The sequence below is a fragment of the Kogia breviceps genome, chromosome 2, assembly GCF_026419965.1.
Source record: "Kogia breviceps isolate mKogBre1 chromosome 2, mKogBre1 haplotype 1, whole genome shotgun sequence".
NCBI classification, from domain to species: domain Eukaryota; kingdom Metazoa; phylum Chordata; class Mammalia; order Artiodactyla; family Physeteridae; genus Kogia; species Kogia breviceps.
Window position 1 is genome coordinate 4885319 of NC_081311.1, and position 26740 is coordinate 4912058.

General features: G+C 49.3%; 1 protein-coding gene across 2 annotated transcripts in view; it reads right to left on the reverse strand.

Moving 5' to 3' along the window:
- The window catches only part of DOCK1 (dedicator of cytokinesis 1), a 504544-nt gene that overhangs the window by 15896 nt on the left and 461908 nt on the right, over positions 1-26740 (reverse strand). For both annotated transcript variants that reach the window (XM_067024326.1, XM_059053852.2), the window contains exons 41-48: positions 23953-24094; positions 23740-23818; positions 21984-22068; positions 18857-18943; positions 15790-15966; positions 14743-14826; positions 9318-9455; positions 859-1004 (exon numbers count right to left, since the gene is read on the reverse strand). In XM_067024326.1, the coding sequence (XP_066880427.1) occupies positions 859-1004; positions 9318-9455; positions 14743-14826; positions 15790-15966; positions 18857-18943; positions 21984-22068; positions 23740-23818; positions 23953-24094 (938 nt within the window). The remainder of the gene's footprint in view (positions 1-858; positions 1005-9317; positions 9456-14742; positions 14827-15789; positions 15967-18856; positions 18944-21983; positions 22069-23739; positions 23819-23952; positions 24095-26740) is intronic.

Below are 26740 nucleotides of genomic sequence, written 5' to 3' on the forward strand. Positions count from 1 at the left end.
CAGTTTGCCGTCCTTCATTGGGCCCGCTGGTCATCGGCAACACAGGCCACTTGGGTTGGAGCTGTCCCTTGGGGCGCTCTGGAAGTTTGTGTCTGCGTGTCGCACGGGCCAGGAGCCTGTGGGTTTGACAGGACGGGGTGATGGATTGTAAGCCGAATGGGCTTGGGCAAATACACAACTGTGCAAACGCGACAGCAAGACAATGAGAAGTTCTTCTCTGCTGTTTAAATTGCATGTGACATTTTTTCTTTCAGTATAATCAGAACAAACTTTTCATATATGCTAGTCACAAAACACACCCAAGTGTCAATAACGAGGTTCTCTTTGCAGGAGACACAGCGGGAGCTCAGTGAAATGTTTACCCGGCCGTTCCGTTCTTGATCCCTTCTTAGTTCCTTTGTGCCATCCGGTGCTCGAGAGCAAAACTGGGTCTCCAAAGAGATCTTGTCGAAAGAAGGGGGCCCTGCCAGCTCTCAAGGAAGCCTGCCTGCCTGTGTGTGACAGTCCTGCCCTAGCGTGACACCTTGGAAGTGAGCAAGAGATGAAAAGTACAAGCACGCATCGCATCACACTGCTTCTGGGACTTGCTGAAAAGGACTGAACACTCACCTGGAGGTTTTACAATTTGATGGAAACCTCATCCAAAGTGGTACCCAAAGCGAGAAATTTTTTTCTCAAAAACTCACAAGACTCTGCAAGTCTTAGTGGCACCGTGATTGTAAAAGTCTTGGATGGTCTCCATTTCAAAGAGAATTTTGATTTTTAAAAATCCTCTCAGGTGTGATGAAACAAACCCAGGGCCCTGGGTGGCTCCTTGAAGCCCCTCCCAAGCCTCCCTGGCTGCTGAGCCAGACTCACCCGTCGGAGCCCGGCCTGGAAGGGGTGCTGTCTGATGACAGGGACGAGACAGAGGCCACAGACAGAGGCCGGGAAGAGGAAGGCATTGTGAAGGACCGGACCATGGACCGGGGACGGCTGCCTCTTCTGTCGTCCAGACTTGAGGGCTGGGTTGGGCAGAGGGGAGAGAAACAGAGAGGGAGAGACTTGTTTGATGCTGCGGCAAAAGGCGCCCAGCCTGGCACGGGCAGACACCTCGGACCAGGTGGTCTTAGCAGCCCGGAATCTAGATCACAACTGTCCACACTTTCATGAACAGTGCATGTGCTTGTTCAAAGTTGAAGACAAAAACAATGATTATTTGGAGGCTTTTTGAAATCTGATTTGATATTGTGAAAAATACCAGGAAGAACTTTTTTTTTTTTTTTTTTAAATTTAAAAAGCAGTTTTCTCTACCAAGACCACAAGGCATCAACTTGTTCCAGAGTCATAGTACAATGTACTGATCAGAAAATTTAACTTGTAGAAAAATATCTAGAATGTGAAAGAATTTCACAAGCTCTTTAGATGAGCTTTGTATCTCCGCATGGTGACAAACCAAGAAGATCACTAAAATAGATGGAGGCATAATGACTGAACTTGTCTAGACTAAAATAAGATGCACCTGCTGCTTAATTCAAGGTGGATTTCCTCCCCTGCCAGTGACTGGTACAATGGATTAGGTGGACCCATGGCCGGAGTTGCTAAAACTCCTCCTCACCAGAAAGTGGGCCAGTGATGCATTCTAGAGAAGAACGGTCTCTGGATAGAGTTTTCCATCGTCTCTTTGTCATGCCATACTATTGTATATTAACAAAATAAGTGTCACTGAAATATAGCACATGTCAACGCCTAATTGGCTACAAAATGCTAGCGTATCTGCACCCTGAGTCAGATGTTGGCACATCTGAGATGGCAGCTGCAGCAGAAGCTCCTTTCTTTAACCTGAGGACGTGGAAACCAAATTCCTGTAGGGCATTCCCTCTCTGTGTGGCTTCAACCTCCCTAAAGCCCATCCCCACTCCACCAGAGCTGGTGTTTCATCCAGCCCATCACCTATAGAAGACCTGCCCGGGACCACGGTTGATTACAGATTGTACAACACCATTGAAATGACGGTCTGTTTCTTAAATATTTGTTTTGCCCATGAAATACTATTTGATCTGTACACTATCTCTTCAATAGTAAAAGGTTCAACAGACTTGTGGTTGCCAAGGAGAAAAGGGGTACAGGAGGGATGGATTGTGAGTTTGCAATTAGCAAATGCAATCTATTACATACGGAATGGATAAACCACATGGTCCTACTGTATAGCACAGGGAACTATATTCAGTACCCTGTGATAAACTATAATGGAAAAGAATATGAAAAAGAATGTATTTATATATATATATGTATATGACTGAATCACTTCGCTGTACAGCAGAAATTAGGACAACGTTGTAAATCAACTCTACTTCAATAAAATAAAATTTTAAAAAATAGTAAAAGGTTCCAAATTGCTAAATAACAGTGTAAAGCAGAAGCTGGTAACTGTTTTCTGCAAAGAGTCAGGTAATAAGTATTTTAGGCTGCGGGCCATAAGGTCTCTGTCCCAAGCATGAAAAGAGTCATAAACAGTACAGAAATAAGTGAGCACAGCTGTGTTCCAATAAAACTTTATTTATAAGAACAGGTGTCAGGCCATAGTTTACTGATTACTGGCTCACTATGCAGCTGAAATCTGCCAGCACAGAGGGTCTGGTCCGTCTTGGGTTTAGCACCAATGAAGGATGGTGCCATGGCACATCTCCAGGAAGACAGCCATTGTCATTAATTGGCTTTTATAAGGAAAACTTAAAAGGAAGTGGTTACTTGCAGATTAACCCAAATTGTAAAAATGTTTCTAGAAACTCAGTCTACAATATCCTCTTCTCAGCCATTTCTGTGACAAAGTGAGAGAGTGGCAGGGACATATATACACTACCAAACGTAAAATAGATAGCTAGTGGGAAGCAGCCGTATAGCACAGGGAGATCAGCTCGGTGCTCTGTGACCACCTAGAGGGGTGGGATAGGGAGGGTGGGAGGGAGGGAGACGCAAGAGGGAAGAGATATGGGAACATATGTATATGTATAACTGATTCACTTTGTTGTAAAGCAGAAACTAACACACCACTGTAAAACAGTTATACTCCAATAAAGATGTTTAAAAAAAGGTTATATTCCATTTATAGTTATTATAAAATACTGGCTATATTGCCTGTGTTGTACAATATATCTTTGTAGCTTATTTTATACCTAATAGTTCATACCTCTTAATCCCCTACCCCTATCTTGCCCCTCCCCTCTCCCTCTCCCCACTGGTAACCACTAGTTTGTTCTCTATATCTGTAAGTCTGCTTCTTTTCTGTTATATTCATTAGTTTGTTATACTTTTTAGATTTCACATATACATGATATCATACAGTGTTTATCTTTCTCTGTCTGACTTATTTCACTGAGCATAGTACCCTCCACGTCCATCCATTTTGCTGCAAATTGGCAACACTTTATTCTTTTTTTATGTCTGAGTGGTATTCAGGTATATATATATATATATATCTCATATCTTCTTAGGTTGCTTCCACATCTTGGCAATTGTAAATAATGCTGATATGAACACTGGGGTGTATCTATCTTTTTGAATTACTGTTTTTGGTTTTTCCAGGTATATATCCATGAGTGGGATTGCTGGGTCATAGGGTAGTTCTATTTTTAGTTTTTTGAGAAACCTCCATACTGTTTTCCACACTGGCTGCACCAATTTACGTTCCCATAAACAGTGCACAAGGCTTCCCTTTTCTCCACATCCTCACCAGCATTTGTCATTTGTGTCCGTTGTGATGACAGCCCTTCTGACAGATGTGAGGTGATATCTCATTGTGGTTTTGATTTGCATTTCCCTGATGATTAGTGAGGTTGAGCATCTTTTTATGTGCCTTTTGGCCATCTGCATGTCCTCTTTGGAAAAATGTCTACTGAGGTCCTCTGGGCATTTCTTAACCACGTGGTTTTGTTTTTATGATGTTGAGTCGCATAGGCTGTTTATATATGTTGGATATTAACCCCTTAGCAGTCCTATCATTTGCAGATATTTCCTCCCATTCAGTCATTTCCCTTTCTTCAACACGTTCAGACGGCAATCCAAGGCCAGAAGTGTTCCTCTCATCCAGCCTCTCGGCTGAGCCCTGGGAGCCTGTTCTGGGTACCTCTGTTCCTGACCCTCCCAAGGAAGAGTCCTGCCTACTACTCTAGGTGCGTTCTGACAACCCCACCTGCTACCCCTGGTACCACCGTGCCCAGCCTGGCTACTGCTCTTCTCTCTGGCATCTCTGTGGGACTCTGATCCTCTTGATGCTTTGAGTGAGACCTGTTCACGGCCGCTGCCTTTCAAAACCCAGGCTCTCCCCCGCCAGTTCTTCCCCAGCAGCAGCTTCCGAGGACGGCTCAGAGGTGGGGATCAGCGTCCCGGAAGCTGGGGACTGTCTTTCTGAGCACCCACCTGCTCAAACCACCTCCTGACCCGCGAGGGGCTGCCTTCCCACTTCTCCCCGGCAAGCGCCTCAGCTTGACTTCAACCCCGTCCTCTCTGGATCCAGGTGACGGGCAGAGGAGAAGACAGCCATCAACCTCGTGCTCGGGTGATTTTTCTAGCTTGGCAGATGCTGCCTCCGTTGTCCATCACCTTCTGGGCACGTGGAGACGCAGCCTTCCAGGAAATGCAGCTCCGCTTACGGTGGAGAAGAAACACGACCCATCTGACATCTGGGTGCTGTGGGCCCCCATTCCTAAGAGCGCCCAGCATGACGGCTTCCATTTCTCTGATGAAATGATCTTCACGGCAGCCAGCGTTGAGGGAGGGGGTGCACAGGAGGGAGCGCGTCAGGGACCAGGAGGTGCAAATGGCCACAGGATGACCTCATCCAGCTCGTGGGAAGGCCCCGGAAGCAGCTGTGAGTGTTCTACTCCCACCCGCAGAGGGCTGGCGATTTGCCCTGAGAGGCAACCTTGAGTCTTGGTCCGGATGCACAAGCGCGGATGGGGAAGAACAGAGGAAGGGGGACAGCAGGAGCCGGCTCTGGCAGAGGAGGGACCGCAGCCAGCCTTGGGCCCATATCAGCAGGGCAGCCACTGGGTGTGGCCCTGGGTTCTCCCGGGCCATTCGCCTCCCAATTCCTTCTTGACCAAGCAGAGCCTCTAGAAATTGAGGATCCAGGGCTTTTTTTTTTTCATCTGAAGCAGTTGGTCTCTCCCAGCCCTGATGGGGTAGCTCCAGCGCTAGGACACTTTGAGAGAGGGGACGTCTCTGTCCCTGCAGCGGGGCGGGCGGTGGGGGGGAGGTTAGAACTAGGCGGGAATGTTGGCTCTGGCGTGGACTAGGTGACCTGACGTAAAACGTGGAACTGCTCTGGGTCTCAGCTTCCTCCTGAGCACGTAGGGAATAATCATGCCACCTTGAGAGGCCGGCGAAGGTGAGCTGAAATGACGCAGGGGACGCGCGTAGGGCGGGTCGTGACGCGCGTAGGGCGGGCCACGCTCTGAACCGCAGCCTCCGTTGCCCTTTCGCCGTTGTTGCCACGGCCTGAAGCACAGACTCACTCCAGCCCTCTCACCAGGAGCTGAACGTGGCTGGTGCTCGTGGCCTCTCCTCTGGGGACCCCGGGTCTGCACTCCTCACTATCCAAGTATAAGGAGGAGGCCAGGCTCCTGTGCTTTCATCCGCGGAGCGGTGGCACCTTAGAGCCCCGCACTGTCTGAATGAAGGCCAAAGCTGAGCGGGCCGGGGGTGTCCCGTGGAGCCGCCGGTGGATTAGGAGTCACAGGGTGTCCAAGTCTTCCCTTCCTATGGCTTAGGCTGACCCAGAAAACTCGACAAAACGGTTTATGTCCTTTCTATGGGGTTTTAATTTTTATTTTATTTTTAAAAATTTTACTTATTTTATTTTTTGGCTGCATTGGGTCTTCGTTGCTGTGCGTGGGCTTTTCTCTAGTTGTGGCGAGTGGGGGCTGCTCTTCATTGCGGTGCATGGGCTTCTCATTGCAGTGGCTTCTCTCGTTGCGGAGCAACGGGCTCTAGGCACCCAGGCTTCAGTAGCTTCAGTAGCTGTGGCACGCGGGCTCAGGAGTCGTGGCTCATGGGCTCTAGAGCGCAGGCTCAGTAGTTGTGGCACACGGGCTTAGTTGCTCCGCGGCATGTGGGATCTTCCTGGAACAGGGCTTGAACCCATGTCCCCCGCATTGGCAGGCGGATTCCCAACCACTGCGACACCAGGGAAGCCCTAAATCCATCTTTTTAAAAACAGGATGATACTGTACTGCTTTTGAAAGTATTCTGAGGGCATGAAAGTCCTCAAAGTAGGTAAGACGGGAAAGCCTCATTCCAGACGGCATTTTATCACCATATTTTTCAAAGAATGACAGGGTATCCGCCTGATCTTTTGTCTGCTCAAGGGAGGCTGGCCACAGAGCCTGCCTTTGGGGTCCCAGGATGGAGGTGGACTCAGGGAGGCAGCTCCAGGGTACAAAGCATCCACGGGTGGAAAATACATCCTTAATTCTGTTCCCAACTTCATTCCCAATAAGCCTGGTCAACCCCTGGCTGGGGTGGTGGTGGTGGAGATGTCTTGGCTGCCCCTGCCTCGGGGTGGGACCTTGGTGGAGAAGACGCCGTCTCAGGCTGCGCTGCAAATGGCTCATCACCGGCCAAGGACGTCCCAGTGACTACACCACCGCCCTGCCCTCGTCCCCCGTGTGCAAAGCACAAGCCGGCAGAGAAATCACGAATCACAGCAGAGAAAGGGACAGGAAGGACGTCTGGCGAGCCGGACAGATTTCTGTCGTCCTGAAATATACATGAAATGATTGATCAAAGAGGAAGCTTTGCCGGACAGATTTCTGTCATCCCGAAATATACATGAAATGATTGATCAAAGAGGAAGCTTTTCACTTGGTAAGAAAACTTGGAGATTTCACAAGTGTTTATTTCTCAGAAAGAATTAAAAGTGGCATCAGACTTGGAAAGAGGTGTACCGTGATGCACTTGGAGACTCTTCTGGCCACTTGATGCTGATTGTAATGAGCCACAAGCTCCAGAGTGAGCAGGCACAGCGCGAGCGTTCTGACTTGCAATGAAGTCTCCTCCAGCGTGTGGTCCTGATTTCGAAGCCTGCTCACCTGTAGCAGTTCCTGCTGGGCTGACGGTCCCAGACTCCTGCCTGCTGAGTCTTCAGACCACAGTCCGGCAGTTGTGTTACTCTTGGCTTGGTCAGGCTCATGCTCGGCTGTGGTCAAGGCCAAGGACACCTCATTTGACGAGCACTAGGTGCTGGGCTTTGGAGGCTCTGGGGCCCAGGCATGGCGGGCAGGGCTGGAGAGGGTGGGAGAGCGTAGAGCATAACCCCTCTCAGGGGTGGTCTGGCTCTCTTACGTCTCCACCACAAGGGCAAGAGAAGAAGAGGCCTGCCACTTACTAGTGTAAGCGCGGGCTAGTGAGCCTTCCCATGTTCCTGTTGCCCCATCTATAACACGGGGATGTCCACAGTGGCTCCTTCCTCGTGTTGCAGGAACCCGGCAAGGTCATAATTGTTAAAAACCTCGGAGGGGTCCCTGGCACGTGGTAAGCACTAAATTAGTGTTTGCTAAGTGAGATAAATGGGTGAACAAAAAGAAGCCAGCTCAATAGGGAACAGCAGAGAACTTTAGAGAATGGCAGAAAGATGGAGCTGGATCAGAAAAGAAACCAAAATGGCGCACCTGGTTGGACACCTGATTCTTTAGGAGGCAGAGTGTCTTGCGTTAGGAGAGGTGGAGTAACTCCTGCAGCCTGCCTTCCCTTTGCAGGATAACAGAAGACCTGCTCGCATACACCCCCTCCGTGCCAGCAGGTGTGGGATTCCGGTAGACCAGAAGAGGTCTCGCTGCCTCTTTCTGCGACACTGACGCTCACCCCCCGACAATGGAGAGGGGGGGGGCCTCAAGCCATCTGCTAGGCCAGACGTTTCCCAAGCCCAAAGCAGTCAAGGCTAGGACTCACCAAGGCTCCCAGAGACCCCGAGTAAGGGTGGAAGTGATGCTCTGAACTGCATCACAGGGGTGCTCTGATGTGAGGTGTCTGGTTCTGCCCCGGAGCTGCTAAGGCATGGCTCATGAAGACGGCCTCAAGCCCACCATAAGGCTTAAACTGTCAGGTATTTGGCATCCATAAAGATGCCTAGTCACTTCTTTTTTTTTTTTTTTTTTTTTTTTTTTGCAGTGCGCGGGCCTCTCACTGTTGTGGTCTCTCCCGTTGCGGAGCACAGGCTCCAGACGCGCAGGCTCAGCGGCCATGGCTCACGGGCCCAGCTGCTCCATGGCATGTGAGATCTTCCCGGACCGGGACACGAACCCGCGTCCCTTGCATCGGCACGCGGACTCTCAACCACTGCGCCACCAGGGAAGCCCACTAGCCACTTTTTTATCATGCTCCTGACCTCAGCTCTGGCTAGGAGACCTTCCACCAACTCTTAGCAAAAGCCCAGGTCTGATCTCCCTGTGCTACGTGGCAGCTTCCCGCTAGCTATCTATTTTACATTTGGTAGCGTATATATGTCCGTGCCACTCTCACTTCGTCCCAGCTTAAAGTAATTATGCTCCAATAAAGATGTTAAAAAAAAAAAAGCTCAGGTCTGTCCTTCATCCTGGAACATCCTGGCATTCCAGGCTCTGGGGGGCTGGTCACCTGCCCAGCTCCTCCTTACAAGTTGTCTTCTGCCTGAGGCACGGCTGTGTCTGCACTGGCCCCTGGCCTGTCATTCAAATCCCTGCCTTCAGCCTTTGCTAAGTGAGTCCTCCCTCCAGCCCGTGTCCCACTGGGTAAGTTGCAGTGTCTCCTGCAACTTACCGTTGGCCTAGATCAGTGACCCCTTCCTCCAATAGGTGACAGCTTCAGACCTCAGCAACCCACTCCTCCCCTCAGTGACTCTGACCTTGGCCTGGGCACAGGCTCTCCTTCGGCTTTGGGGAATCATGAGTGCTGTTTCCCCGTGTGTTATTTAACCCTTTGTGTGCCTTGTGTTCCTGCAGGTGTGGTCTCTGTGAACCAGCCTGAGTCGCGTGTATCTACGAGATTTTCCCGTTGATGGGTCTATGGGATCTTTCTGTTTCTCCACAACACTGTGGGTAGCTTGCGTTCACAGCCATAAGCGGGGTATTTGGTGATCAAGCAAATTCATGAACGTTTACACACCCTGAACATTTCCAGTTATCGAAAGGTGGTGGCTAGTTTGCCCGCACATGAAACGATGAAGGGGCGGAGGTCCCTCATCTCACTTCCTAAGCAGGTGTCACGTACACAACTCAAGTACTCGGCCCTGTGAGCCTGTCACAGTCAGACAGTGTGACACAGAGACACGCTCCCTCCCCTCTGCCGCGCTAGCCACTTACCATGGTCCGGACTCCGTACTGCTTCTCCACTTTTTCCTTTAACTGTTTGAAACAGGCTTCCATTCTCTCATGAAATGGCCTTAGTGCTTCTGTGACTTTGTCTCCATGAATCCTGATCCCTTCGGCCAAAAATGGAATCTGAAAAACATACAGGTTGACGTTCCTTATTTCCTGCTTAGTGGTCTAAGGAGAGAAACGCACACCAGGCAGAAAGTGGCAACGTGCAAAATGAACCTGCTTTGGTTTCCCAGTCGAACCGGCTGATTAAATTCATCAGCAGGCAGGTTACTACCCCAAACCAAACTGTGTCAATGGCAAAGCATGTGTGTTTTCAATCGGACACGTCTAGTGTGGTATGCGGTACACGGCTGCTCCGGTACTTCTCCTGACTCACATTTGACCATCAACCCCAGAACAGACTTCTCCATGCTCTCCACTTGAATTTGGGAAGGGCTGCATTTTGGATTTGTTTAGCTATGACTTGATCTGTGAGCAAATGGCCAAGTCACAGTACAAAGATTTTTTTCGCTAAGAATATTGCCTCCACAGGCAATTGAGAACCCTCTACTCCAAAATGTAGAAACCTAATAATACGTGATCTATAGTCCTGAAGGATGTTCTTATTTGGAGAGGAAAACCAAATTTATTCTCCCTTAAAACTACAAAGAATCATGTCTCTGCCAACACTGCTGTCACAGATACCCATGCCAAGACTTCACATCAGAGTGTGGAGATACAGCTGACCTTTAAAAGCGTCGCAGAGACATTTTTATTCCCAGCCCCAGAGACCCTCCGGAGTCACAGCCGTTGCGGGTGGGTGTGAGTGAGCCTCCTTTCTTCCCCTGGCTTCTGCTTCCCCTGAGGCTCCGACTGGGAGGTAGAGGCTCTTCAATGCAATCAAGCTGAGACGCTTCCTCTTAATAATTTACAATTAAATCAAAATACTGATGAAAAACAGATTTTCTTAATATGACAGAACACCAATCTAAATGAGCAGATTTATTAGTAAGAAGGATAATAAGTACACAATTGAATTTCATGTGAACAAATTCAAGAAATCTCATCAAGATGAATCAATGCATGAAATGTAGCTGGTTGCCATATATAGCTCGCAGCTGGTGCCTCTCGTGGCGCTCCAGGAAAGGACGGGATAAGTGAGTGCGCTCCCCTGTGTTTACCCCACCCAGCCTGCTCTCGAGCTGCCCTGGCACGAAGTGTGTTTGGCCGACAGTTGGGCTTATAACCAAGGTACACGCCAGGCATCCCCTTCCGAACAGCTCCCACCAACAGGACAGCGTGCAGCTAAGGCTTCAAACCAGACGGGACGCGTCACTATTTCGTACGAAATACTCTTGCAGATGGCAGCCTCCAGGGCCTAGCTGCAGTGTGTTCAGGTTCAGCAGAAGGAAATGATCACAGAAATCCTTCTGCTTCCCGGGGGTCAGCAGAGGCAGGCTGCAGACAACTTTTGGTGGGACGGTAAACGTGTCGTGGCTATCTGGGCGTGCAGACAGGCGTCGTGGTGCTGTCTCAAGGTTAAAGCACAGCCACTCTAGATCCTGAAAGCATCTTGTAAAATGGCCCTCTCTCAAATGTATAAAAGTGTGGTCCAATCATTTCTGCATTTTTTTTGGTTGGTTTGATAAAACTCTTAATTGGCCAGATTCTTGACATCAAAGAAGCTACTTGCTGGACTAAAGTTAAGACCCTTTGGTTCAGGTCTTGGGACTGAATGACTTTATGGGGTATGAAATGTATCCCCTCAACCGGCCCCTGACATTGGTCAGATAGAACCTTCTACAAGAAGGGTGGGATCTGGCCCTGCTCGGGGCTGAACTGAAGCTATGAATAAAAACATGCTCTGTGCAAACACTCCAACATGGGAGGTGCTTGGTACACAAACGGAAGCCATGGACTGAGGCCTGGAGTGGTCTTTGGATTCCAACCAAGCTGCGTGTCAAAATCTCACAGGCAGATGCCGGAACCCCACCCCCAGAGCCCTGATTTGGTCTAGAGTGGATCCTGGGAGTCGGCACATCTAAGGAGCTTCCCGGAGCCCAGAGAGCGGGGAGGGCTTCCCCACGTCACACCTCGAGTTGTTCAAAGAGAGCACGCAGCCTGCTCTCAAAAGACACCTTGCTAAATGGCGGTGCTGTATTTGAAGTCTGCTCCTGTGTGTCTCCCACATGGGTTCATGGCCTGCCGGCGGCAAAGAACAATTTGGAAGCAGTGCTAAGTGTTCCAGGAGCTCCACCACTGGCGACATCGGTACGACTGTCATCGGCTGGGGCTGATGAATGGGTTTGGTCTTTCATCTCTGTGCATTTCAGAAGAGAAATATGGGGCTTCCCCGGTGGCGCAGTGGTTAAGAATCCGCCTGCCAATGCAGGGGACACGGGTTCGAGCGCTGGTCCGGGAAGATCCCACATGCCGCGGAGCAACGGAGCCCGTGCGCCGCAACTACTGAGCCCGCGTGCCACAACTACTGGAGCCCGTGTTCTGCAATTACTGAAGCCCGTATGCCTAGAGCCCGTGCTCCGCAACAAGGGAAGCCACCGCAATGAGAAGCCCGTGCACCGCAACTAAGAGTAGCCCCCGCTCGCCACAACTAGAGAAAGCCCGTGCGCGGCAACGAAGACCCAACATAGTTAAAGATAATACATAAAATAAATTTTAAAAAAAGAGAGAAATATGCACGCACCACAGTGGTTTCATGTGAGTCTATCTGGATTCATCTTTGGACACACAGCAGGGACGCCCAGCAAGACAGCTGCGTGTGGGCAAAGATGGAGCTGTGCCTTTGAGGAAGGGGCTGGCGCTCACTGCTGACCTGGGTGTCAGCCGCAAATCTGGAAGGGGCCCCAGGCAGCCGGCACCCGACCCCAGCTCCTGCCTGCGAGGGGATCAGCACCCTCTGTTTCAGCAACAGCAACAACAGAGCCAGGAGCTGCCTGGGGCTTAATAACCAGCCTTCACAAATGATTTTAGGCATCAGTGATGGAAACCCTGCCACGGAACCCTTGGGATTCCCAGGAGGAAAACCTCACTTTGCCCTGATGGAGTTTAAGGAAAAAAAACAAAGCGAACAAATTAACACAAAACCAGAAGAAAGCATTGCGATAACCCCAAACTTCTTATTTTTAATGACCGTATGGCTCAGTTATTACTGATATTAAAAGATGGGTCTTCAAAACATTTGCAGATGAAAGCAAGATCACAGGTAATGTTTTGAATATGTATTTTTCATCACTCTTTGATTTAATGAAGTGGCTAGAAAACGTTTTTTTTTTCCCGACTTTCCTGTGAGCTACTTTAAAATTCATCCTTTAATATACTTATTAGGGGTGATGACACAGTGCTGACATAAAGTTCTCTCTGGGGGGCAAATTATTTTCCTCTGTAGGGCTTGAAACTCTTAAAATCCAATTTTCTGTAAAAGCTTACAGTAAAAAAAAAAAAAAAAAAAAATCAATAGAACTTTTGCAGACCAAACTAGTTTTTGTGTAGCAATGGTTTTATAGCCTTCAGTGGAGTTTTGAATTTTGTACCCTTTGGTTTTTTCCAACATCTAAAATGGAATCATTCAGACCCTTTAAATTCTCTCCCTCTTTGTTAGTAACAGAGGGAGACTGTCTACCTGAGGCCTACATCTTGTGCAAAGAAACCATCACGGCCAAAAAGCTCCCTTAAATTCAGCTCTCAGGGTGTCTTATCACAGAAGAATTCCAAGGCAGATTGATATCAAATGCCCACGGATTTGTGGCAAAGTCACACCCATTAGGATGGCGGCTATAAAACAAACAAACAAAAAGAAAACCACAAAATAACAAATGTTGACGAGGAGGAGGCGAAATTGGAACCACCACATGCATGATTATTGGTAGGAATGGAAAATAGTGCAGCTGCCGTGGAAAACAATACGGTGCTTCCTCAAAAAATTCAAAATCGACTTATATGATCCAACAATCCACTTCTGGGCATATACACCCCAAAGAAGTGAAAGCACGAAACAGAACAGGTATTTGTACACCCACGTTTGTTATAACATCATTTACAATAGCAAAAGTGGATGCAACCCAAGTGTCCATCAGCGAATGAACAGGTAAGTAAAAAGTGGTCTATACAGACAGTGGAATACTAGTCAGCCTTAAAAAGGAACGGAATTCTGACACACGTTACAACACAGATGAACCTTAAAAACATTACGCTAAGTGGAATAAGCCCGTCACAAAAGGACAATGTATTATCCCACTTATATGAGGTCCCTAGAATAATCAAGTTCATAGAGACAGAAAGGAGGATGGTGGTTTCCAGGGGTGGGGAGGATGGAGAGTTACTGTTTAGTGGGTACACAGTGGTTTTGCAAGATGAAAAAGTTCTGGAGATGGATGGCGGTGGTGGTTGTACACCGAGGGGAACACGTTTGATGCCACTGGACTGTGCATATACGTAAAAATGGCTAAGGTAGTAAATTTTATGTTACATACATTTCATCGCAGCAAAATATCCATATATATTTCATAGATATAAAATAAATACTTGTAATTAGGCTTGAAGCCAAAACTCAGCCCCGCTCCACCCTAACAGGTCACACAGCCCATGTGCTGATGACGAAGCCAGGATGGTGAGGCTCCAGGGAGGCCGGGAGCAAAGCGGCCACAGAGCGCTGGTCACGGCCTGGGACCCCTGGGCGAGGGTGGGATGACGCCCAGCCGCAGGGAGAGCCTGGCCTCTGCCTTCCTCAGCCCTCTTCCCTCAGCCTGGCGTGTGGGGTGTAGAAAAGCAGCACCCTCCTTGCCTCCCACATGAGAAAAAAAGGAAGCTTAAAGAAGCAACTTGCCCAAAGTCCAGAGCAAGTAGGCAGAGCTCCCACGGGAAGTGGGTCTGGACGTCCCCTCCGCCTCCAGGCTCGTGGAGGCTCCACAAGCCCAGACACATGAACAGGGAACTTCCAATGGAGCCCAGGACACCCTCCAGAGATGCAGCCTTTCCAGACCATGTCCTGCTAAGGAAAGACTCAGAAGGCCTCAGGAGCACAAGCGGAAAAGCCAAAGAATATGCAGAGTTACAGCTGGGGAAACAGAAACGAGGACCCCCTCCCCCAGCCCTGACCACTGGCAGGCGGAACAGGAGGGTGGGTGCTCGGCGGCTCCCCACCCCCACCTCTCACGCCCGTGGCGTCGGCTCGAGCGCCCTCCCAAAACAGAACTTGCTCGGTGTTCAAACGCAGCACTACAGCCAGGGGTCGAGTTCATCACGGCAGCGGTGACCGGGTTTACCCGGGACACACGTGGTCACGGGTGCTCTGGCTGATGTCCAGGGTCCTCCGTGGCGGCCGGCAGGTGTGCCACGGCGGCCCCGGTGGATCTGGTCCCAGACTCCGCTCTCCCCGCGTCGGGCCCTGCGGCTGCCGCTGGACATTTACCTGCCATGCAATCAGGTCCTTGAGCTTCTCGATCTTCTCGTGGGCCTCGGGGTGCTCCTGCAGGTACCGCTCCGCGAAGAAGGCCTGGTGGAGACAGGGAGAACCACTTAGGACACCAACACCCGTTTTTGCACTCCAGCCCCGGGGAGAGAGCTGCGGGTGAAACAGACGCACAGCCCGGCCGTCCCCCAGCTCATTCTCCCCCGGGTTGGACCCGACCCCGGCAAAACATCCAGTAAGGTCAGCACAACAAACGGACTTCGTTCACTCACTGTGGCGGCCCCGTCCACGGAGGCCAGCCAAGCCACGGCTGACCCGGGTCACTCACTTCGCCGGGAGGCAGCTCCGCAGCTGCCCTCGTGCCCCCGACCCCCATCCCGCTCCGCCCCACAGCTGAAGGCCGCCGGACCAGAGCATCACCTCCGTCCAGGGCGGTTTCGCCTCACAGCCCGCTTTCAGGCAGAGCCCCTTCTGCTTCCGTTTTCACTTTGTCTAGACCAGGGGGCAGCAAACCTTTTCTGTGAAGGGCCTCAACTCTGCCACTGTTGTATCAGGAGAACAGCCACAGACACCAAGTGAGAGAATGGCCGTGGCCACGTCCCAAACTTGATTTACAATCAGGAGGCGGCTGTAGTGCAGACCCCTTGTCTAGAGCACGTCCCATGATCTTCAGCTTCCGCCCGATCTTACTGAGAGATTTTCCCGGGAGACCAGCTGGCTGTCCCGACTGCACCAGCCTCCCATCTATTTTCAATACTCGAAGTCTTTTGTCTTTCACTGAAACTGTATCTTTTGGTCTTTAATGATCCCAGGTCTCTGGATAGTCACGAGGGTCACTCTCTAGAGCTCCGTGAGCGCAGTCCAGTGGAGGGTGAAGATGAGGGGACGGCGCCCAGGCAGAGGTTGCCTCTGGGCAGCCCGGCGCGGGCTCGGCCACTGCGGAGCTCGCTCAGTTGAGACCATGCTGGTTTCCGGGCTCGGAGACGGGGTATGGAGACAGTCCGTCCCGGGACAGGGCTGGAAAGAGGAAGCTGGCGCGTCACTTGCCTTTTCGTAATTTGCGAAGCCTCCCATGACAGCGGGGTCCACGATGCCGTTCAGGAGCATGGAGAGGGGGTTGACGGGGAGGCTGGGGTCGTCCAGGTGCTGCTGCACCATGCTGTTTATCTTGTCGTTTGTCAGCTGCATGGTCTCGATGGCGTTCTCCAGGGGGCTGATCTCCACCTGTGGAAGGGGGAGGACGGAATGACGTGGGGCCAGCTACCGCGGCCCCTGTCCCGCCAGGGCCTCTGCTGATGCCTCTGGCCCCTCGCCAGAGGACACACATTTCCGAGTGGGGCAGGCTTCCTACTCTCCATGCACTTCTCTTCCCAGTGGCTTCTTGGGGCAAAAGGCCCCTCGTCACCCAGCCACGAGAAGAAGCCGGGCATTTTAGGATCTTTCTGCGTTTCCATAGACCTGTCCCCACATGCAAATTCCAAAGGCACAACGCAAGGTCACCTAGTCCTGGGGAATGTGTGTGCACATGCACGTGTGTATGCGTGTGTGTGCGCGTGCACATGCATGTGTATGTACACGTATGGTCATCCCAGGAAAACACAGCCCTGAGCGGCGCTGGAGCACAGTCTATGTGCTTCACAAAGCAGACCTTTTAACTAGGGCCTTGTTCGTTGCTTGTCTTAAGGAATTTTGAGCAATCTCTCCCTGTCCCTGAGGCAGGAGGTCTGGGCGCTTTGTCCCTGGACTTGCTTGGTTAGGGAAGCGGGGGAGGGGCAGGGGGTCCTGCCGTGGTCTCCGCAGGAGGCCACACGCCTTCCCAGGAAGGAATAGCTCCCCCCGCCCGGTGGTCACCACTTCCGCTGGACCTCATGGGCCTCCCTTGCAAACCCGCCACCGGTCAGCAGGACCCTCAGAGCAGGAGGCAGGGCGAGCCAGCAAGGGCCCACCTCGCCGCCGCTCCTGCACCTCTGCCCACACCGCCGGTGCCCTTCTTTCTCTGGGGGCCCCTGCAGGGCCCGGCGCGGCCCCGCCTGCGCTCCTCTCTGGCTCAGCCTGCAGGTGCCAGGAGGATGCGTCCGCGTTCAAAACAATACCACCACCTTCCCACCAGGCCTGGCTCTAACAGACCCTATAGGCTGGGCCCGGGAGCCACGTCCAAGGGTGACCAGTCACTACACAGGATAATCTGATCCTTCCCTTCCCCAAGGGAAGTGGGACGGATCCCCACCTGTGCCGGGGAGCCTAGGGTGTCTTTAGCAAATGGCAAAGCAGAGCAGCCTGTTTTCTCCTTCTACGGCCCCTGGGGATTGTCTGAGAGGTAGAGAGAGGGGGGTTGGAGGTGCAGAGATGTTCAGAGAACGGAGAGATCCTAGAATGACACCCTCAGCCGTCACTGGCGAGCACCTGCTGGAGAGGAGGCAACACGCAAAGAGGTGGCCGACCGGGTGCTGGCCGCTGAGGGTGCCCCCTGGTTGCACGTGCACCCCAAACGACACGTACCCTAGGGCCTTTGGTTTCACCCCACACCTGGCTTTATCAGACCCTGGAATGCACCATCCCAGACGCATAACTTCGCCCAATGGACTCTGCAGGGCAGAATGCCATTTGGACTGATGGCCAGCTCCCCGTCGCGGATCCTGTTTGCCACAAGAAAGAGCAGCGTCCTAGCTTTACCAAACCTAGAGGGTCAGCTGCTGCCCTCACAGCATCCCGTGCTGGTCTGTTTCAGCGATGGCGGGGCCAGGGGTGTGGACAGCAGGATTATTACAGTCCTGCCATCCTGGGATTATTCAGCCTCCGGCTTTCTTCGTTCATTAACAAGGGCAAGCGTAGCCCGTGGCAGAGCCACATCCTTACAGAAAATCAGGGCTCAGCCCTCACCACCTCGAGCTGTTAAGCACCGTCCTCTCGCATCCGGGCTGGCTCACGGAATCCCCGATTACAAACGACTTATGCGAAGAGGCTCATTCGGAGGATAGGAGTGGTGCCTGTTTTATGGAAGGGTCTCCCGTCCTGCGGTCTCCCACCATGTACATCACCAGCTCCAAATGGTGCCAGCGAAGGCTTGCATTTCTGCCACCTGCCACGTCTCCTGAGCCTTCCAGAGGTCAGGGCCCGCCTGGGTGCTGGGAGGGGACAGAGTGGGGTCTCTGGGGACACAGGAAGTAGAGGCGCCCTCCGGGGGTGGGGAGGGGGGGCACAGAGCCCTAGGGCTTCAGAGCAGGAGGAGGGGGCGCTGGAGATGGGGATGGGATGCAGCTGACTACAGGCATGCTTAGGGAGAGGTCAACCGAGCTTAGAGGTCAGGGAGAGGTCAGCCAGAGCTCAACTGGCGAGGACGAAGGTGGAAACAATGCTGGGAAGACAGGCGCCAGCCACGTCCTAGGGCAGAAGCAGGAGTTTCCAAGGGGACTCATGGTAAACTGAACAGTGGGTACCACCCCTGGGGTTGAGATCCTGCCAGGTGAAAACCAAAGGCATTGAGACACATGACAAGGCGCACATATTCCAATCAGACCTTGTTCTGCAGGCAATTGTGATGCTGCTGCTGCTATACATTCAGTAAGAACCTTCTGCCCAACTCTGGTTCCTGTGACTGGAACCGTCCGACAGCTCATCGCCACGGCGGCGAAGTTTAGCTAATGAGATGCGGGTCATTATTTCTTTAAGAAGTGTGGGTGAGGGGTATATTCTCAAGCTGTTTTACTTGAAAAACGAGCAAGTACTATTAATCAAGTTGTTTGTCATGCAAATGGCAATAAAACCATCAGGAAGAAAGATCTTAAAAAGAGCATGTAAATTGGAATTTGTCAAACTTTTCATTTTGGTAACAGAAAGAACTGTCAAAACAGCACAGTGAAGACTAGATTTAAATATTTTGTAAGAAGAAATGAAATCTTAGTTCTGGTTTCTTTCTACGCTAGAGGAGGTTGTGATTACACGGCATTTCCACCGCAGTGTTCGTGGACGGGTCGAGTGATTCTGGGTTAAGCCTGAAGGGGGGTCTGAAGCGTGGCTGCCGGCCACTGTGACCAGAGGACACACCCGCGGAAGAGGCCGTGTCGGACCGTAGAAGAGGGGGTGGTGGGCAGTTCCTCCTGCGGGGTGTGCTTACCATGAAAACAGATTTGACCTCAAACCACCGTAAAATGCCAGGCAATTTATACGCAGTTGTGTAGATGGTCCTTTCGATCCACATATTCTGCAAAGGGAATACACACAGGACACTTGTTAGGAGAAGGATGTTGCGGGTAGACGACAGCTTCTGTCCTCACGGGGATGTGCAAGGGTCCGGGAGGCAAGGTCACCAGCCACCCAGGGAACACACCGCACCGGCCATGCTCTGCTGAACTGCCAGACTGTTACACAGGACACCGCGGCCCCCTGTCCCCTGGCCAGCGGTACCCGTTTCCCTGGCATTTGGCCAAGAAAATACAACAGGGGGGAGAATTACACACGTCCACACGAGGGAGGTTCCCTCTGAGCAAACAGATTTTTGGAAAGGCTCCAATGAGCTTTACGTTAGCCTTACTTAGTGTTCAAAAGAAACTTGAAGATGCAAATCCATTGAGGAAGACTGGGCTTCATAAAAGTGACCTCTCAACATTCTTATGAAATCAGTCCGTATTTTAATGATGAATTTTTTTCTTTTTTTGGTGTAACATATATATTTACATCAGAAAATGAAGATATGGAATTAGAAGGCAGAAAAATCACTCAGTAACTAAAGATGACAACCTAACCTTTTACTATCTGGGGTTCAAGGCTTCTTACTAAGCATTAACAAGTGTGTATATGTGTATTTTCCATGAAAATGTATTCTTCCTAAAATGGTACAGTACGTATTGCGGGAAGTTGTTTAAAGCCAATAAATGTGACTCCACCCCTCTTTAATGGTTGCACAGAGCTCCGCCGCAGGGCTGAAGCGTAACCCTTTCGTCCCACCTCCTACTGAGGGATGTTTAGCTGGTAGCAGCCTCTGCCTGGTAAACCTCCCAGTGCCAGAGAATCACTGAGCAGAGTCCGAGTCTCTCCACGGTGATCCACATATAAAAAGACGGCGTAATGGATTGTCAACATTTCCAGAAAACCGGCTGGAATTTAGAAAGCATGTTCTCCAAACCTCAGATTCCAGGCTGGGAGAGGGGAAGGACCTGGCCGAGGCCCCAGGGACACAGGCCAAGGCTCCTGCTGCCCCCAGGAGCTGCTGGCTCAGGCACCAGCCTGGAAACAGCAGGCTGCACTGCTCCCACCGATCCCAGCATCCCCAGGGGCGGCGGCGGTGGGGGGCTTCGGGTTCCACGCTGACCCTGTCTCTGGTTTCCTCCTCCTTGCCGGCTCTGGGTTTCAGAACTTCATGCGTGGCCAGGTGGCACCAAGCTGCTCTGAGCTCCCGGGCTGGCCTGGCAGGGCAGCTTTCCCAGCACCCAGACCCCGGGAGCCAGGCTCCCTGCAGCAGGCCCCAGCCTGGCCTCCCGTTACCACCAAACCCCCTGCGCTTATCTGAAAGCCCGGGGGTTTGTCAAGCATGTGAAAGACTAAATCCCGTGGCTTCTGAAAGCCTCATCTGTGTGTGAGAACCTCACGGGTCCATTAGAGGATTTCTGGGCCATTTAGAAACAGCCCCGCCTCTAAGGCTTAGCACAGCTCCCGCGTTCAGGAGCCGTGGTTATTGTTAGCTCTGCCTCGAATGGCCGTGCAACTGTCGGCGATTTGCTCGACCCCCTTGTGTCTCCTCCTTCACAGTATAAGAACGTACATCTCCGTGAGACGTGAGAGGCCTGAGGGAAATTCAAGAAGTGCCCATACGTCCCGCAGCCAGGATGCTACATAAATGACAGAGTTATTGCTGTGATGACCAGAACAGAGACGGCTCAGAAAGCCCAGCCCCGGCCTGGGTGTCTAGGTGGGGCCTTGCCTCTCTCACCACTGCAGACGGCGCCACGGTGAAACGAGTCACCGAACAGGTTCAGGACGCCACGCTACCCAAGAGACAGGGTTTTGGTTCCGAAAGAGCCAGTGATGAAACTGGGGACAGCCTTAGAATTTCCCGACTCCAAGATCCTAGTTGACACACAGGAAACTGGGCCCGGGAAGGGAAGGGAAGGGCCTTTCAGGGGCTGTGACCGGAGACTCCCAGGAAACAGGGCTTCGAAGGGAGGGTGGGCGGAAGGCAACTTTGCTGAACGTGCTCTGAGCTTCCCTTTGCGTCAGCAGCATGGTGCTAATTCAACTTTGACCCCCTGCACCCCCAGATTCCTGCGGACAAGGTCCCCGCCAGGGGTCCTTGGGGCTAATGCCACCTTGAAATATGGGCCTATCTAGGGCTTTCCAGAGGAGGTTTTTCAGGGCAGGAGGAGAGAGAAACGTCAACATTAAAAATAAATAAATATATAGATAGAACCATGCTTTCAACATACAGTTTTGAGGGCATTTAGCCCACTGTGGTCCCCTGTGCCTGGTAAAGCAAAAAAGCTCTTCTTTTCTACTTCAAAAAATTAATTAATTAATTAATTAATTAAAAAATAAAAAAGTTACGCTTTATTTCATGCCTTTCCAAAATGGAACCCGTTAAACCAGTTGTAGGTATATTTTTTAAAAGGGTGCAAGAATCTGCGTTAACACTTCTATGACTCTAACGCAGCGTCTTCAACAAGGCACAGATGTTTAGCAACGTGTGGAAACGTTTGTGATTCCCTGTCACAGCCGGGGAGGCTCTGGCTGGCACCTCGTGGGTAGAGGTCCGGGATGTGCTGCTCAACATCCGAGGAGGCCTGTGATTCGGCTGAGCCCGCGGGGACCCTGACCCGGCCTATTGTGCCACAGTGAAGTTCAGGGGTGGGCACTGGATAGTGAGCCCAACTCACCTCCTGACCGCTCGTCCCCTGCAGAGAGCCATGTAAGCACTCGGCACCGCCGAGACTGAGACACCAGCACCTGCTCCAGGACCCAGGGCACAGAGGAAGACTCAGATACATGCAGGACGGAAGCAAGTGTGCTCCCAGCACGGAAACACTCCAAAGCACTAGTTACCTTCTTACAGTATCACAAGCACCTTAGTCATACTATCTGTGAAATGGTCATCCTTTCACTAAATCTGAATGGGTGATATGTTAGGATCTCTGCACATGACACTCAAAGGCATTTAATCCTGCACTGCGGGAGCCTGCGAGAACACACTTCTCCATGCGCAGTTTTGTTAGTGGTGGCGTGAGTTTGGGGGTGGTTTTTTTTTTTTTTACCGCAAATTCGTTGTCTGGGTTTTTCTCTCCCTTGCGGATCGGACGAGAATATTCAAACCGCTGGACCTCGTTTACTCTGTAAAAACTGTACAGAGAGAGAGAAATCATTAGACATTTAACCGGAAAAGCAGCCGATTTGCTTTTACACACAGGATCTGGTCTCCCTATAGGTCACTGCATCCCTTAAAACATCTCCAACCTTGACCTGAAGCGACAGCTGGGCTTCCTTCCCCTGCCAGCCTCAGAAGAGAGACGTTGGCAGGTGGAAAAATGACCTTGAATTTCTGCCTCTTCCCTGTCCCTTACAACGCTTAAGGGAGAGGAGATGCTGAGTAAGAGTGAAACCGGCAAAAACAGAAAAGGGGACGCAAAGGGGAGGGGAAAAAGGCTTTCATTCTCCATTTGTGTTTATTATTTAAAATTTGAATTCATAATTCAACAATTAATTTATTAAATAATTTAATCTAATAAGTTATTAAAAATTTAAAAATATGTCTTATTTTTTAAAAGGTCTTGTACACTTTAATTTCAGATCTATAAAAGGCAGATGTGGCAACCACCAAGGGTGGCACACATAAGATGGAGACTGTACCTTCCTCCCCTGGGGCGGGGGGGGGGGTTTCACGCACATCCAAGAGGCAGGCTGGGAGGCTCACTCACCCCCCGTGCTGAAATGCAGGTGGGCACGCCACATCAGAGGGAAATATCTGAGCATACACTACAGTTCACTAGTGCTTAATACCTCTCTGAGAAAAAAGATGTTGCAAAACTTAAAATCTAAGCCTTATGAAAGCGATCATCTGTCAATAAACCAAGTCCTGGTTTATTTCCCATGTTTGCTGATGAAAGGTTAAAGAAATGGTAGTGAATTTTGTAGAAGAACCCAATCCACCAAACTTCAGGATATAAAATAAACAGATCCTGAGCATTATTAGGTTAATAATAATAATAATATATAATATAATATATTATATAAAAATATTATATATAATATATATTATATATAATATATTATAATTATATTAATAATTATATAATAATATATAATATAATATAATAATAATAATAATCAAAGAGGTTAATTGTTTTTCACCAGTACATGGATCAAATAGAAGAGAAAATTCTTCATATCAAAGAGACATCTAGTGCAGGTGTTTCTACACCACTGCTAAGTCAGGGGCAATTCAATGTAGATGCATAAAATCTCACTCAAATTTGGACAGTTAGCCTGTGAGTTTTAAAATCCACCTCCGAATCGCATATTATGTAATCACCCTGTTGTAGGGGTGAAGGACTCTTCTCACCCCCGACCTGGTTCTCCACCACGAGCACACGTCTGAATCCCTATTCCTGCCTGCTGGGATCCAAACGCTCAGGCCACACCACAGGCACACAGACTCAGACCTGTGGGGTGTGGGGCAGGGTCTGAGCCCTGGAGAAAAGGTCTACAGGGGGTCTCTCTCACCTGGTGGCTCCAACGGAGCCCAGAGAACCCCTTTCTGCCCCTGACTTTCCCTGTGTCCCAATCTCGGGTACAAGGAACAGCCTTGCACCCTCCCGGCAACGCGCGTTCACATCTTCCTTCCCCCTTCTTTGATGTTGAACATGATTCACTTCCCTTGCTTTTTGAAGTAAACAGAAAGAGCATCTGAAAAGTTAATCAAAGGCTGACATCCACCCTCTGAGACGTGACATTATGAAGAAGCGATCTGTGTACACCTCTCACCACCCTCATGTTGGATAAGGAAAACGTTACCTTACAATCTGCTCTGACACGGGTCTGTGAAATTTAGGAGGCAAATCGAGTTTGGGCTTTACTGTGAAGCACTGAATATCTGAAGGTCAAGGGGGTTAAGGATCATAGGGCAGCGTGGTCATTAGCCGGGAGCAAGGTCCCACGTACTCCCAACCATCCAACCAAACGACATCGCCATCATTTTATCTCCGACATGGTTGTCTGAAAGGATACATTGGCCAGCAGAGTTTTTAATATCGTCGCCTGGCGGAGATGTTGTCTTCATTTTCTCAGCATTTGGAAACTGAGTCAATAGCCGAGCTTCAAAATCTTCCCGGCGTTCATACTCCTTCCCTCGGTAAATGAAAACTTTCCCCTAGAAACGATGACACTCATTAAATAACACCCCAGGGGAAGCGCCAGGAAAAGTTCACACATAAACGCATTGGTCTTCAAAGCGGGCTTGACAGGTTTTTTTTAAATGTCATTGAATTGAAGAACAGCTTGTAATTGCGGTGATCTTACTAATCAAGAACACAGGAACAGAAGCCAGGTAAGTTAATACTGTTCAAGAAGCACTAAAGAGGATGTTACTGAAGTCTGGTAGTACATTTCAGTCCTAACAGTAGCAATCCATTTACAAAACCATGAGAAACCAAGTGAGTGATTAAAGCCCACACACTAGTGGGCATGAAATGGTCAGACAGGGTAAAGGCACCAAGGCAAGTGGAGGAGAATGGTGTCCATATCATCTCCCCCTGCATCCCAGGTAGGCCCTAATTAAATAGTTTCCGTCCTGCCAGAAAGAATTCAAGGGAGAGATAGCCTCATCCACTAGAGGGCAAACAGCAGAAGCAAGAAGAACTACCATCCTGCAGCCTGTGGAACAAAAACGACATTCACAGAAAGATAGACAAGATGAAAAGGCAGAGGGCTATGTACCAGATGAAGGAACAAGATAAAACCAGAAAAACAACTAAATGAAGTGGAGATAGGCAACCTTCCAGAAAAAGAATTCAGAATACTGATAGTGAAGATGATCCAGGACCTCGGAAAAAGAATGGAGGTAAAGATTGAGAAGATGAAAGAAATGTTTAACAAAGACCTAGAAGAATTACAAATGAGATGAACAATACAATAACTGAAATAAAAAATACACTAGAAGGAATCAATAGCAGAATAACTGAGGCAGAAGAATGGATAAGTGACCTGGAAAACAGAATGGTGGAATTCAATGCTGCGGAAGAGAATAAAGAAAAAAGAACGAAAAGAAACGAAGACACCCTATGAGACCTCTGGGACAACATTAAACGCAACAACATTTGCATTATAGGGGTCCCAGAAGGAGAAGAGAGAGAGAAAGGACCCGAGAAAATATCTGAAGAGATAATAGTTGAAAATTTCCCTAACATGGGAAAGGAAATAGCCACCCAAGTCCATGAAGTGCAGAGAGTCCCATACAGGACAAACCCAAGGAGAAACATGCCGAGACACGCAGTAATCAAACTGGCAAAAGTTAAAGACAAAGAAAAATTACTGAAAGCAGCAAGGGGAAAACAACAAATAACATACAAGGGAACTCCCATAAGGTTAACAGCTGATTTCTCAACAGAAACTCTACAAGCCAGAAGGGAGTGTGGCATGATATACTTAAAGTGATGAAAGGGAAGAACCCACAACCAATAATACTCTACCTGGCAAGGATCTCCTTCAGATTCGATGGAGAAATCAAAAGCTTTACAGACAAGCAAAAGCTAAGAGAATTCAGCACCACTAAACCAAACTAAACCCACTAAACTAAACTCTACAGCAAATGCTACAGGAACTTCTCTAAGTGGGAAACACAAGAGAAGAAAAGGACCTACAAAAACAAACCCCCCAAATTAAGAAAATGGTAACATGAACATACATATTGATAATTACCTTGAATGTGAATGGATTAAATGCTCCAACCAAAAGACACAGGCTTGCTGAATGGATACAAAAACAAGACCCATATATATGCTGTATACAAGAAACTCACTTCAGACCTAGGGACACATACAGACTGAGAGTGAGGGGATGGAAAAAGATACTCCATGCCAATGGAAATCAAAAGAAAGCTGGAGTAGCAATACTCATATCAGATAAAACAGACTTTAAAATAAAGAATGTTACAAGAGACAAGGAAGGGCACTATGTAATGATCAAGGGATCAATCCAAGAAGAAGATACAACAAGTATAAATATATATGCACCCAACACAGGAGCACCTCAACATATAAGGCAACTGCTAACAGCTATAAAAGAGGAAATCGACAGTAACACAACAATAGTGGAGGACTTTTAACACCTCACTTCCAACAATGGACAGATCATCCAAACAGAAAATTAATAAAGAAACACAAGCTTTAAATGACGCAACAGACCAGATAGATTTAATTGATATTTATAGGACATTCCATCCAAAAACAGCAGATTACACTTTCTTCTCAAGTGTGCAGGGAACATTCTCCAGGATAGATCACACCTTGGGTCGCAAATCAAGCCTCGGTAAATTTAAGATAATTGAAATCATATCAAGCATCTTTTCTGACCACAATGCTATGAGATTAGAAATCAATTAATTACAGGGAAAAAAACATAAAAAACACGAACACCTGGAGGCTAAACAAAATGTTACTAAATAACCAAGAGATCACTGAAGAAATCAAAGAGGAAATCAAAAAATACCTAGAGACAAATGACAATGAAACACGACGATCCGAAACCTATGGGATGCAGCAAAAGCAGTTCTAAGAGGGAAGTTTACAGCCATACAAGCCTACCTCAAGAAACAAGAAAAATCTCAAATAAACAATCTAACCTTACACCTAAAGGAATTAGAGAAAGAAGAACAAACAAAACCCAAAGTTAGCAGAAGGAAAGAAATCATCAAGATCAAAGCAGAAATAAATGAAATAGAAACAAAGAAAACAATAGCAAAGATCAATAAAACTAAAAGCTGGTTCTTTGAGAAGATAAACAAAATTGATAAACATTA